We start from the raw sequence: 13,229 nt of genomic DNA, 5'->3' as shown, positions 1-13,229 counted from the left end.
AAAATAGGGCAGTAGCCAATGGTATGTAAATCCAATAAACCACTTGTGAACTAGAAAGGCTAACAACAATTGCAGAACCTTGTGTTACTGAAGTACCTCCAACAAAGTAGATGTGAAAGCAATGCTTCACCAAACCAAACCAAATCCAAACAATATTTGATCTCAAGCAGTAACTAATCAGAGCCATAAGGCAAAACGCTTAACCATTGAGAAGAAGCCATAACTCTAAGCTTAACCACTTAACAGAAGCTAAAATCAATAAAGCCAATAAAGGGCATAATGCTTAACCACCATAGGGCAGAAGCGAGAGAGAATATGAAGAGTGCTTAACCACCATAGGGCAGAAGCTAACAAAAATGCTTAACCATCATAGACAGAAGCTCAATAACGCTTAACCATTCATGATGGAAGCACAAGACAAGAATCAAAGCCATCATAGGCTAATAAGAAAAATGAGGAAGTAAGCCATGGACAAAACTATTGCCACGAAACTCAATGAACATCAAACAGAACTGAAACTCCAACACATGTAGGCAACAAAATGTAAGCCACTAAGAAAAAAATAATCTTGCTACTAGTCTTCAACCCATATGTTCCAAGCAGCAGCAACAAAAAAACATATGTGACCATAAGAACTTGAATCAAGACAACTATCAAGGAACTCCAACCCAAAATTGTCTTCAATCTTGTGAATAAACCAAGTGTGTGTTTGATCAATCATTCTCATAAGCCATCTTCTTCAAAAAACAATCACAGTAAAACAAATCAAGTGGAAACATTCTGCAGCCATGATAAATCTTTTCTACCAATCCAAAACTAATGGTTGCTCGCTCCCGAATTTCCGTAAGTAACACTAGGAAAATTCATATCAAATACCTCTTCCAAATACCATAGCTAATGAACAAAAATGAAAGGACTGCACTATAGTGGAATGACATTCAACACTAACTAAATTGGAGAAAAAATTCAGCTACGATCCAGGACCAAAACAACAAATGATCAAAAGCTTTCAACAAAGAAGTCAACTTATTCCGTCACTAGTTTCTTCATGCCAAATCATCCAATGCATTATATCTCCAATACAACACCAGAGCAAACATATATCAGATAGAGAAAATAAGTTGCAGGGACATGAAAATGATGCATACCGGAACCAGTAACCATTGCACCAATATGTGACAGAAGTACCTCAACTTGGAAGCAATATGCAGTAATCAATCCACAATTGAACAAAGTTGTTGAACTCCCACAACTACAATTGCATGAATAACCATTGTTGGAAAACTGAACGAAAAACCACTATGTTTGCAGTGAGGACATTCCACAAACACCTAGGAAGCAATATGTGATAAAGACTAAACCACTAAAATCTCAAGGTGCAGAGAAAATGAATCTGAATCATAAGAGAAAAATAGTGGAAACAAGACCTTGTAACTAACTCGAACAAGAAATCGAAACAGAGTTGGAACCCTATGAATTGGGGAAAAAGACGCAAATCGAAGCTTGCGATAAATGGAATCGTAACAAAACAAATATCAAGAATCAATGGACAATAACGAAACAAAGATATCGTTCAGATAACATACAGACATAGGCGAAACAAGATTGAGATCAAAAGACGATTAGATCAAAAACGAAACTGAATCGCAAACTGAAGCGGAATCGCGAACTGTAATGAAATGTGATGAAAACAGAGTCGCGATCTCAAGAACAGAAGAAATCAAATCATGAATTCACGGAATAGTGAGAGAAAGTAAGGGAAATCGAAAGAAAATTGAATATCTATAAAGGAAGAATTGACATAAGGATGATCAGAAAGTGAAAGAAAATGTGGATGAGAAAATTGGATTTTCTCAAGAAAATGCAGCGGAAAATCCTTCAAGGATGATACCAGATTGGCTCTGATACCATGTTAGGAAACATGGCATCCATGGATATAGAGAGAAAAGCTTAGAAACTATTGTATTGATGATAGTTGAAATGATACAATAATGGAAAAGATAGGTACAAATGAGTCAACCATGTGACTTATATAGTAACTAAACTAGTGTGCTAACTAACTATATCATTATTTTTAATAATATGTGAGCAGATAATCACTATATTTTATGTGCAGAGTTGGCTAAAGAGGATCTGCCATCATCATTTTTATAATTTTTTTTTGTGAGGGAATCTTTTTTATAATTTTGAAGTTGTTTTGAAATTGAATGCATAAATGTTTATGTTAATTGTTCTTTATGATAATTTGTTCACATTTTTATTTATTTTTAAATTGTTTGTTTTTTATGCATATAAGGTGTTTGTAGAAATGCAAGCTTATTTTTTACCATATGAATTACAAGTTTTAAGTCTTGTATGTGAGTAGATTATATAATGTTATCACTGTATTTTGTGTTCAGAGTTATACGGATGCATATAATGTGTTTGTAAAAATGCAATCTTGATTTTTAATTTACGAATTACAAATTTTACGTCATATATGTGAGAAGATAATCACTATATTTTGTATCCAAAGTTGGCTAAAGAGGATCTGCCATCATCCTTCGATTAGAGGGACTACAATGTCCTTCCTGATGTTCTTTATCAAGGACCTGCTAGTATTTATTTTTTTAAAAAATATGACCTGCTAGTATTTATTTTTCTTAAAAACTCTTCAAATTTCAAACTATACATAATTTTGAATCTTCTCTTTTCCCAACTGATAGCTGCATGTTGGACCTTTCCAACATGCTCAACGATTGAAGCGAAGTACAAGATTAAAATTGGCCTCTCTATATCACTGTCCCGACAGGAACTCTTGAATTTTGCCAAATTAAGAGACGTGGCGGAGGTTGGGTGCATAGGGATATTATGTTTCTGAAAAAAGAATTTCGTTTACCAAAGACTACAAGTGTGAAGCGAACGAAAGTCTTCCGTGTAGGGGGAATGTGTGTTGACTAAATTAAAAATGATTTATTTTTATTCATTTTTCATTTTAGTTATTTCCTAATCAATCGTAAGCACGATCAATAACCCAAGGATCATTGAAATTGTCGCAGAGATAGTGTAACACCCCGTTTTTCGCTAGGATTATTTATTTATTTATTATATGTGTTTAATTGCATGTTTGTGTGTTTGATTTTGGATTAGTGTATGAATATTTATTATATATAATTTTTTCCCCATAAGTCAGAATTTATGGATCTGTCGCTATACATACATACATACATACATACATACATACATACATACATATATACGTATTTGTGTTTTTGTGTTAAATCAATATAAGTATGTGTGCATGTAGACGTGCGTGTACTACTTATAAAAAAAACAAGGTAGAAAGTTTATACTTTGCAAAGGGTAATCAAAATCTCAGGACATCCTAAATTCAATAATGTATCAAGCAAGATGGATCCATAATAACCAACAACATAAGTTAGTTGTGTTAAATATTTTATTTGAGTCATTATAGTTTTATTGAATTTCACAAATTAACCAACAATATTGGTGTAACAACTATCTCCAATAACCTGAGTCATGACAAAAATAATTTGAGCACATTCAACACAACAACATTTAGTAAGAACACACAACTCCTATGAATTATTTTTCTTTCTCCCTTTCACTTTGGAAATTTTATTCTATATTTATTTTCAAGCAATTTCGATACTCAAAATAATAGTGACAAGAACCATGACAACAAATTGGATATGGCTGGTTCAATATATATTAAAGAATATTGAATACAAATCTATGTCTAGGCATTCATGTTTTTGTATGAGATACAAATATTTAAAAACATAAGAATTGATTAAAATATGGATCAACCTAATTCTATTTTGTTAAATAAATAAAATAGATATTATTAGATACAAACATATAACATTACATTTTATTTTGGATTGTATTCTAGAAATAAAATACTTCTTTTTAATAGAATAATTTTTTCTCATTTACATTATAAAATGTAGTAATTGTTTTTTTAATTAATAGTGTATGATACGATATCATTCAATTTCCAATTACAAATCAAAAATAATAAATCACTAAACAACATACCTGAGTCACTAACCAACATAACATTACCTAAATCTTAAAACTAGATCACTAATCATCATCCTCATAAAGAACATAATTTTAAAAGTTGATCACTAATCATCATCCTCACAAATAATAAATCACTAAACAACATACCTAATGTTTAGTGATTTATTATTTGTGATTTGTAATTGAAAATTGAATGAGATCGTATCATAGACTATTAATTAAAACAAGGTGGGTGATAGGTGACCACGCACTTCTATCTAGCCTTGGAGCTTTTCTTTTTATAAAACAAAACTCAGAATTTCATTACTATCCCCTTCCATTTCATATATTCGATTATTTGAACTTTTCACACACACATTAAAAATTATTTAATCAATATATATTTATATCAAAATACTTTTAATTTTATTATTAATTATTTAAAAAGTCTTCGTGAGCCTAGCTCAGTTGATGTGGACAATGCATAATATATGCAAGGTCGGGGTTCAAACTCCGGCCACCACAAAAAAAAAATTATTTAAAAAATCACTGTTCAATCTAAAAAGCATAATTACTTTCATAATATAGTTGAAAAAGAAAGGTTAATTATATTGTGGATTTCTAAAATATATGTTATTTTTTAACAAATATAAAATATTAAAACTATCAAAAATTTACAATGGACAGAGTAATAATCATATAACTAATAGAATAGTTATCCAATATGCAAACATTAAAAGATCAACTACTTAGGAATTAGGATCTGTTTGGCAAGTCCCATTTTTGAGTTTACAACGTATGTCTTTTAACGGCTGAAGTTATAGTTAATAGCAAATAAGGTAGCTTATCAAAAGACGCAAGATAAATTCGCTCATTGAATTTATAGTGTTTCGTAAAATTAGTGGTTGAATTAGTTTATCAATATGGAATGACATAAAAATGATATATTTAATAAATATTAAATTTATTTCAATTAATATTTCAAGGATAAAATTGAGATAAATAATGATAAGTTAAAAGTTTTAAGATGCAAGATATTTGAATTAGCTTATCAAAAGACGATATAAGCAAGTAAAAATAAGTTTACTCCTTAATGCTATTTTGACATAAGCTTAAGTAAGTCACCAACATAATGTAACACAAGTGGTAGCAGACAGTTGAACCCCAATTCAAAGCTCAATTTGTCTATAGATCAACCTTTTAAATAAATCTCATTTACTAAGAGTGGATAAGACTGCATAATTACTCGGGAGAATACCTTTACTTTAAAAATAAGGGTTAATTAAGTTTTTAGTCCCTATAAATATCTGCAGTTTTGTTTTTAGTCCCTACAAAAACAAATCACACTTTTTAGTCCCTACAAAATTTTCCGTTAGTGTTTTTAGTCCCTCTTAAATTAAAATTTGTTTAATTATGCTTAAACTTCTAAATTTTTGAAAGATTTTTTACATACATGTTCATAACATCGTAAAACACTCTTTTATAAAATCTTTTAGCTTTTTAACATGTAATGAATTAAATATGAATTTTTCTAAAAACCAAAATTTCAAGATTATATTAATGAAAATTTCGACCTAATAATAAAATTTTGAGTTACTTTTTTGCGGAGGAACTTTGTATAATGTTCTAAATAAGTATGTAAAAAATATGTTAAAAATTTAAAAGTTTAAGCACAATTAAGCAAATTTTAATTTTACAAGGACTAAAAGTATGTGTTGGTCCCTGTTAAATTAAAATTTGTTTAATTATACTTAAACTTTTATATTTTTAAATGATTTTTAACATACATGTTAAGAACATTATAATAATCTCTTTTATAAAAAATTAGATTTTTTTAACATGTAATGAATTAAATAAAAAAAATTTAAAATGCCAAAAATTCAAGATAAAACTAACGAAAATTTGGACCTAAAAATAAAATTTTGAGCTAACTTATTGCGGCGGAATGTTTTATAATGTTTTAAACAAGTATGTAAAAAATCATTAAAAAATTTAAAATTTTAAGCATAATTAAACAAATTTTAATTTATCAGGGACTAAAAACACTAAAGGAAATTTTTGTAGGGACTAAAAAGTGTGATTTATTTTTATAGGGATTAAAAACAAAATTGCAGATATTTATAGGGACCAAAAACTTAATTAACTCTGAAAATAAAATGAAAACTGATGTCAGTCATGATACTTCTTCTTCAACATAGGCAGAAGGATTCTGTTAGTTTTTTTTTTTAATGCAGAATATTTGCCGTGCATAGAAACTTTTTAAAGGATTTCAATTGTCGATACTTGTTATAAAAAAAACAAAAAAAGATAGATACCAAATTTTTGTCGATTTTGTTTGTTTGGATGTGTATATTTTATTTCCCCTCAAAACAGTAATATGTGTATTTAAATAATTATGTTCGATATAAGAACATCAAGTGGCTGTAGTTTAGTGGTAAGAATTCCACGTTGTGGCCGTGGAGACCTGGGCTCGAATCCCAGCAGCCACACTTTTTTATATTTTATATCAAAACAATTTTTTTATATTTTTTTATTTTTGGTTTAGTTTTTCATAAACCTCGAATACCAGAAAACCACCAACTTCCTACAGCTTGAAATCGCTGTCTTTGAGAGACAAATATAAAAAACATGACACCAACTAACAAAGTGTTTCATTCATCCCTTAAAATATCCACTCATCATCATGGTTTTGTGTTTCTATATAGAAGAAAACGTACCAAAAAGGTTCTAAAGCAAATATGAGTTGCCATTGAAAAATATTATTGGTTAAATATTAAGTAAGAACAGAAAGAAAATCTCATGTTAGTTTATTATATTGGATTCTCCTAAACATACGGGTACACCTTCAATTAACATCTCAACTTAGGTGGCTTATGAAAACTTGCATTGCCATTATAAAAGGAATTCCACAAAGCTCTTTCATTTTCACCACCCCGAACATCTTTCTCCTACACGAGTCTTGTAATTATTTGGATTAATTAGTTAATTTCTCTCTCCTTTCTTTCTCTCTAAAAACTTGAAAAATCAAGAGAGAAAGAGAAGGAGAGAGAGAGAGAAATAAAACAAGAAGAAGAAAGAAAATATTAAGAGAAACATATATGGCTGTTTCATGTGCTTCATTCAGGGTGGTTGCCTTCCTTGGCCTCATTTATGCAACACTTATTTCTGTGGCTTGTTCACAATCCATTGCACCTGCCCCTGCTCCTACAAGCGATGGTAAATATTCTTAATTTTCTCTATTTTAATTTTTAGATACCCTTATTAATGTTTCATCACTTTTTTTACAATTAATATGTTCATATAACAAATATGATATCCTCCATTTTAATTTATTTTTCAATAAACCAAATGAATCACCAATTTAATCTCTGAAAATAAATGACTGATAATTTAGTTTTTAAAATTATTAATGAATTTGAAATTCTTCAATCATATAGCTAGTCATTTTGCATTAATCAATTCGCTACATAAAATAAATTGTCCGAAAACTAATGTGATTGAAAGAAGAAAAAAAATCATTTCATAAATCTTTTTGGAATTTTGTTATTTCTAATAAAAACACCTTATACTTTTTAAGGCTAAATTATTGACTACCTCTCAAAATATATGTGAGTTTCTTGACTGATAAAATAGAGTTCTAATGATTATAAAACAAATGTGGACTAATATCCATATAAACGGTTAGGAAGAACCTGGGTTTGTAGGAACAATCTTTAACCAAATTTTACTTAACTTTTAGCTATATTATGTATCGCCATGTCCCATTCCCTAGAACTAAAGGGTTGTGGCCAAAAACATCTCCATATTTGATTTTCAATTTGTTATTTTTCCATGCTATTATTCTTTATGAGCATTATTGATAGGAGAATGTGTAGTGAATATTGCTAATGAATTGTTGTTTATAATATGCAGGCACCACAATTGACCAAGCGATTGCATGTGTTCTAATGCTTGTGGCTTTGGTGTTGACCTATATCATTCATTAATTTATCCACCAGAGAGAAACTCCTCATTTAGTTCTAAATTCACGAATGGCTACAGAGCCTAATTTTAAAGGCAAAGAGAGGCATTCATTCATGTCATAACAGAGAGGAGGATGAGATTTTAATTGGAGAAATGAGTTGTTGTAATTCTCCTATGCTCCAATGAGAATTTCATTTTAATGTATTGGTTGATCTATAGATTATTGTGTTCTGGTTTTCAAATAAAACTCCTGCAGTTTCTAGACCAAAAAAAAAAACATGTTAAAAGACTTATTTTTTGCTGTGGCGTAGCTATTAAGATTTACCAAGTATTGGAATATATTTTCTTGGATTTAATTTGTATAGGTAAAAAAAATAGTGTATTCAATTCCAATCAAATTACATTATGATGTTATTTTATTACATTAGTTTGTGAGTGTATAAAATTTAATCTCTATATTCTTCAAGAGATTTCTCTATCTTATACAAGGCTATGGCTATGGGAGGAAAAATGACTTGTGATCTACACCTTTGAACCTGTTAATCACACTTGAAAATTTGACCGTTTGGTACTTCATGCAGAATTGCAATTGTGTGCTATTTAATTACGTATTGTTAGCGTTTTGAAAGACATGCTACTATTTCATATGCAACTACGTCCTCGTGAGCTTAGCTCAGTTGGTATGAACAATGCATAATATATGCAAGGTCCTAGGTTCGAACTTCGGGCACCACCACAAAAAAAATATGCGACTACTTTAAGGATAAGCAGGTTTAACTGCTACTGTGACAAAACTAACGGCGGTCGCCGAATCATTGATGTTAAAAACATCATAATTCAATGGAATTCATTTATTTAATTATTGACGAGGTCAATGGAATTAAATTTGTTATTCCCATATTCAACACCAGCACATTTTAGTCATATGATATATAACTATTGTTCTGTCATTTGGTCTATTTTTTTTTTTTTTTTTGGTCAGGACATCCATTTGGTCTATTTTTTTGGTCATTTGGTCTATTTATCTCTATAGCAAATGGTACTGGAAAAACTCAGGCAAAGATAGAAAAACAAGTCATCTTTTTATGGGAAAAGCTTGTGATTAAAAAGATATACTAAAGGATTTAATAATGTCAGCTCCTTCCTCCAAGACTTCAGAATTTGTTTTACTCATTGGCCTTGTGGTTTGATCAAAGGAACAGTTGGATTGTAGTCTGTACACCCGTTAAAAGTCCCGGGTTTCCAAAACATAAACTTGCAGTTCTACCTAAATCAAGGAGTCTAACATTTATATGCTTGTATAAAAAATGCAATCCACTCATATCTGAAGGTGAGAAAAACACAAGAAGGGGGGTTGAATTGTGTTTTGAAAAATTCTTCGTTTCTCTAAATAACTGAATACACTGATCAGAAGCTAAGTGAGACAGCTTCTGAAGTGATGATCAGAATCTAAATGCAGCGGAATAAAACAGAGAGAGAGAAGAAGAACGACACAAAGCAATTATACTGGTTCCTTCCACAATCCGGAAGTAGTCCAGTCCCCCTTGCACTTCCAAGGAGATTTCACTATGAGTAATATCTGATTACAAATGCTCAAGCACACAAGCAAGAGACTTCCAATGCTCAAGCACACAAGCAAGAGACTTCCTTTGCTCAAGAACACAATCAAGAGACTTCCTGCTCAAGCACAACTGCAAGAGACTTCCTAACTAAACAAAATTACACAGAAAATTGTTTAAGGTTGAACACTTGATATACAATCAGAGGTGCTCACAATACAAATCAGATACAGACTCAATGGACTTAAGAATTTCTAAGATATGACTTTGAGACACAGAAATTCTAAGTGAATGCAGAACAATTTCAGCAGAGGTTTGGTACTTGTGAAAATCTTGTGAGTCTTTCGTTCAGCGTTCTTGCATTCCAATTCTCTAGGTCTTCACTCCTTTATATAGAGGTGTGAAAGAGACGTTGTGAAATTGCCAGCACACCAAAGAGTCGTTGTTGAAGCTTGATCTTTCACCAATGATCTTTTGCCTGATTTGGTTGTTGTCCTATGAAGAACAAATTTGAAATCCATTCCTTATCCAAAGGAACATCTATGCAGGCGAGACCGTATTCTGGAGCTGTTTTCTTGTCTTGAAGTGCAGACACAAAACAGAGTAGTGGAGAACGTGGTTGTACAATTCGTACAAAGTACAATGTCAACGCTTTCGTCCAAATTGCAAACACACACCTTCAAACACCTTTGAAATGACCGTTGCAAGCTCCACTAATCCTTTGTTTGTGTTTTCGAATCCAATAGACAGCTTTTGCATTGATGATTCTTCAATTCTTGATTCTTTGCAAATCCAGTTGATATTCAGCTTCTGGTGAAATGGCTTCTGATGAGGCAGCTTCTGATGATGCAGCTTCTGATGATGCAGCTTCTGATGATGTGACTTCTGGACCTCTTGTCTTCAGGAGCACTATTCTTCAGGAGCGCTATTTCTTCAGGAGCGCTTTTTCTTCAGGAGCAGCTTGACTTCAGGAGCGCTTTTTCTTCAGGAGCAAGTTGCCTTCAGGAGCGTCCAAGCTTCAAATTTTTGTTGTTTCCATAGCTCTTTATTTGCTCATTCAGAACCAATGATGATGTAACTTTATAATTATGGTCCTGTACACTTGAACAAATATTAGCTAATCCAATTTACAATTTTTAATACCTTGTTATCATCAAAACTCTTTAAGGTTTATTGTTAAACACATTTTGTTCCAACAATCTCCCCCTTTTTGATGATGACAAACAAAAGTATTTAAAATTGATCAATTGTTGTTAATCTAATTAACAAGTTGACTTTGGGGTTCTGAGGTTTGTAAGCTCAGAATCTGAGGTTTGTAAGCTCAAACTCCCCCTGAGTCTGATAGTCTTTAAGGTGAGGTTTGTAAGCTCCCCCTAAGTTCTATCCAGGTTAATTAAATTCATTTTGCGCGCAATAATTATTATCAGAGCTTAAAAGCAAAATTGAATCATTGAAAGAATTTACTTATAGATAAGAAGAATGGTTCAATTAACTTTACTTGAAATTTTGATACTCCTTCGTTCATTCATAGCTTATACCAATAAGGTAAAAAGATAGAAGTTTTTCAAAAATTTCAAATGCCATTAATGGGGCTCAGAGCCTTTAAATACTTGTCACAAATACTCCCCCTTTTGTCATTATCAAAAAAAATTAAAATAAATCTAAGCACAAAAGACAAAAAGATATGAGAAAAACTCAAACGTGAGAGAGTATACTAAGCAATGAACTAAATAAATCAGAGCAAAAATCATGTATATTCAATTGTCAGAAGCAGCTAAACAGTCAGAATCAGTAAGCATTCAGAAGCAAAGAGAATTAAAACAGAATGGTTTCAGAAGCAAGGACTAGGAATTCAAAACAAACAACAACCAAAAAGAAAAACACAAGGGTGTGCAACTAAGTGTTGGTTTGATGATGTTTCTTCATCTCCTCCATTTCTTCAATCTTCTTCTGCAACAGTTCTTCAAGCTGTTGTTGCCTCTGGAGAAGAGCCTGTTCCCTTTCCTTAGCTTCTTGCTGCTGCTGTGCCATCTGTTTCTTCAGAAGCTTACACAACCTTGCTTCTCTGGTCAAGTAATCCGTTTCTAAGAAGAAAGGCTGGTTTGCCAGGAGCAGTGTAGAACTTCTTACTCTGAGACTCTGATTTAGATGCTCCATTAACTTCCTGACAGAAGCTTCCTTGCTTCTGATGCACTTAGCCCTTAAGCTTTCAATTAGCTCAGTTGCCCGGTTCTGAAGTGATGCCCAGGAGTCTTCATATGCACTTGTGAGATCAATTGTCCTTCGTTGATCCACAAGATTAAGCAATTGACTAAGGATTGTCTGAAGCTCAGAATTGATATATCCAGATTCCAGGATGTTTGTGGGTGGATGTTCAAGGATTTCAAGATCAGAATCACTGATTTCTAAGTCTTGAATAGGGTTAGGAACTGGAATGGTAAGGTGTGTTTGTGTGTTAGAAGATGAGGGCTGGTCAGAATCAATGTGTGTGGTGGAGGTTGAGGCTTGAACATTGACTAGAGAGATGTCAACATCCATGGGAGTTGGTTCAGGAGAGTGTTCAGGTAAAGGTTGAAATTCAGTTTCAGATGGTGGTTGTTGTGGTGAAGTTGATGTTTGAGTGTTGAGTTGGGGGTCAATGATGGCTATTGGTGATTGTGGGGGTGTTGTGGGTTTTTGTGGTTCAGGTGTTTGTTGATGGGGGTTTTCTGAAACAACGTTTTCAGAAGCAGCTGCTTCTGGAGTTGCTTCAGAGGCTTTTTCTGAGGTGGACTCAACATTTTCAGGAGGAATCATGTTGAGAGGTTGAATGCAAAGGGGTTGAGGGTTAAGGCGAAAGATAGAATCAATGACTCTTTCTCTCTGCACAGCCAGTTCAGCTAACTTCTCATTAACTATGTGGCCAACTGGTTCATAAGAAGTTGACGAAGAGGGCTTATCGTTGGTTTTGGTTGATGTTGATTGGCTTTTTACTGGTTTTTGAAAAAGTTGAGCTAAGGGTACATCATCATCAGAATCATCAGAATCTGATAATGATGCGGATGCGGAATCTGAAGATATATTAATTACCTTTTCTGGTTCAGGATCAGAATCCTCTTTAGCAGATTCACTGGACACCTGCAACAGTTGCTTGGCTTCTGAAACTACAGACTCTCGTAGCTCAGCAGCAATTTCCAGAACCTTTTCAGCGGCTGCTTTCTTCTCTTGTAACTCTTTTAACTTCAAATCAGAAGCAGCTTGAGCTCTTAAGGTGATATGAGGAAAATCCTTTGTTCTCCTCAAGGCTGGCTTTCTCTTCCTCTTTGGTATAGCAGGTTGATCAAGAGGAATGTCAACACCCATGATCATCCTGGAGTCCATGACTTCAATGGCTTCTTCAATAGAAGGTGCTGATGAACTACCAATCTTGAGCTTGTCAGCAGCAACTTTTGCCTTTTTAGTAGTTTGTTCAACCTCTAGATATTGCTCTGCAGTCATCTTCCTTTTTGACTTTCTGCCTCTGGCTCGTGGCAGAGCACCACCATACATTTCCTCTGGAATATCTTCCAATCTGATTTTCTCATTGGTTGCCTCAAAATGTTCCTTGATATAGTACAATTGCACTTCAATGGGATCCTTCTTGCAGATGGGTGGAAAGTCCTTCATAAGATCAGACATAACAAGTGATTCACTTAAATCAGTTTGAAGTTTGGTGACTTC

General features: G+C 32.7%; 1 protein-coding gene and 1 non-coding gene across 2 annotated transcripts; both read left to right on the top strand.

Annotated features, from left to right (window-relative positions):
* Nucleotides 1-6,425: 6,425 nt before the first annotated feature.
* On the top strand, nt 6,426-6,497 carry TRNAH-GUG (transfer RNA histidin (anticodon GUG)). The gene has a single exon. It is a non-coding gene; the product is annotated as a tRNA-His (tRNA).
* A 409-nt stretch (nt 6,498-6,906) lies between these two features.
* On the top strand, nt 6,907-8,398 carry LOC146941277 (arabinogalactan protein 41-like). Its single transcript, XM_085755044.1, has 2 exons — nt 6,907-7,224; nt 7,921-8,398. Exons 1-2 carry the CDS (start codon nt 7,107-7,109, stop codon nt 7,992-7,994), a joined length of 192 nt encoding a protein of 63 aa, XP_085611170.1. The 5' UTR covers nt 6,907-7,106; the 3' UTR covers nt 7,995-8,398.
* The last annotated feature ends 4,831 nt before the right edge of the window (nt 8,399-13,229 follow it).

This window comes from Medicago sativa, chromosome 3, assembly GCF_051527215.1.
Source record: "Medicago sativa cultivar Bolivia chromosome 3, Bolivia_mono, whole genome shotgun sequence".
In the NCBI taxonomy this organism is placed as follows: domain Eukaryota; kingdom Viridiplantae; phylum Streptophyta; class Magnoliopsida; order Fabales; family Fabaceae; genus Medicago; species Medicago sativa.
The sequence above is the reverse complement of the archived record's forward strand: the minus strand, read 5'-3'. Positions and strand labels throughout refer to the sequence as shown.

What these genes read in the sequence shown, in the direction of transcription:
- LOC146941277 (XM_085755044.1), top strand. Translation starts at nt 7,107, where the DNA reads ATGGCTGTTTCATGTGCTTCATTCAGGGTGGTTGCCTTCCTTGGCCTC. An exon ending in CCCTGCTCCTACAAGCGATG is followed by an intron (nt 7,225 to 7,920) that starts GTAAATATTCTT and finishes TATAATATGCAG; the next exon opens with GCACCACAATTGACCAAGCG.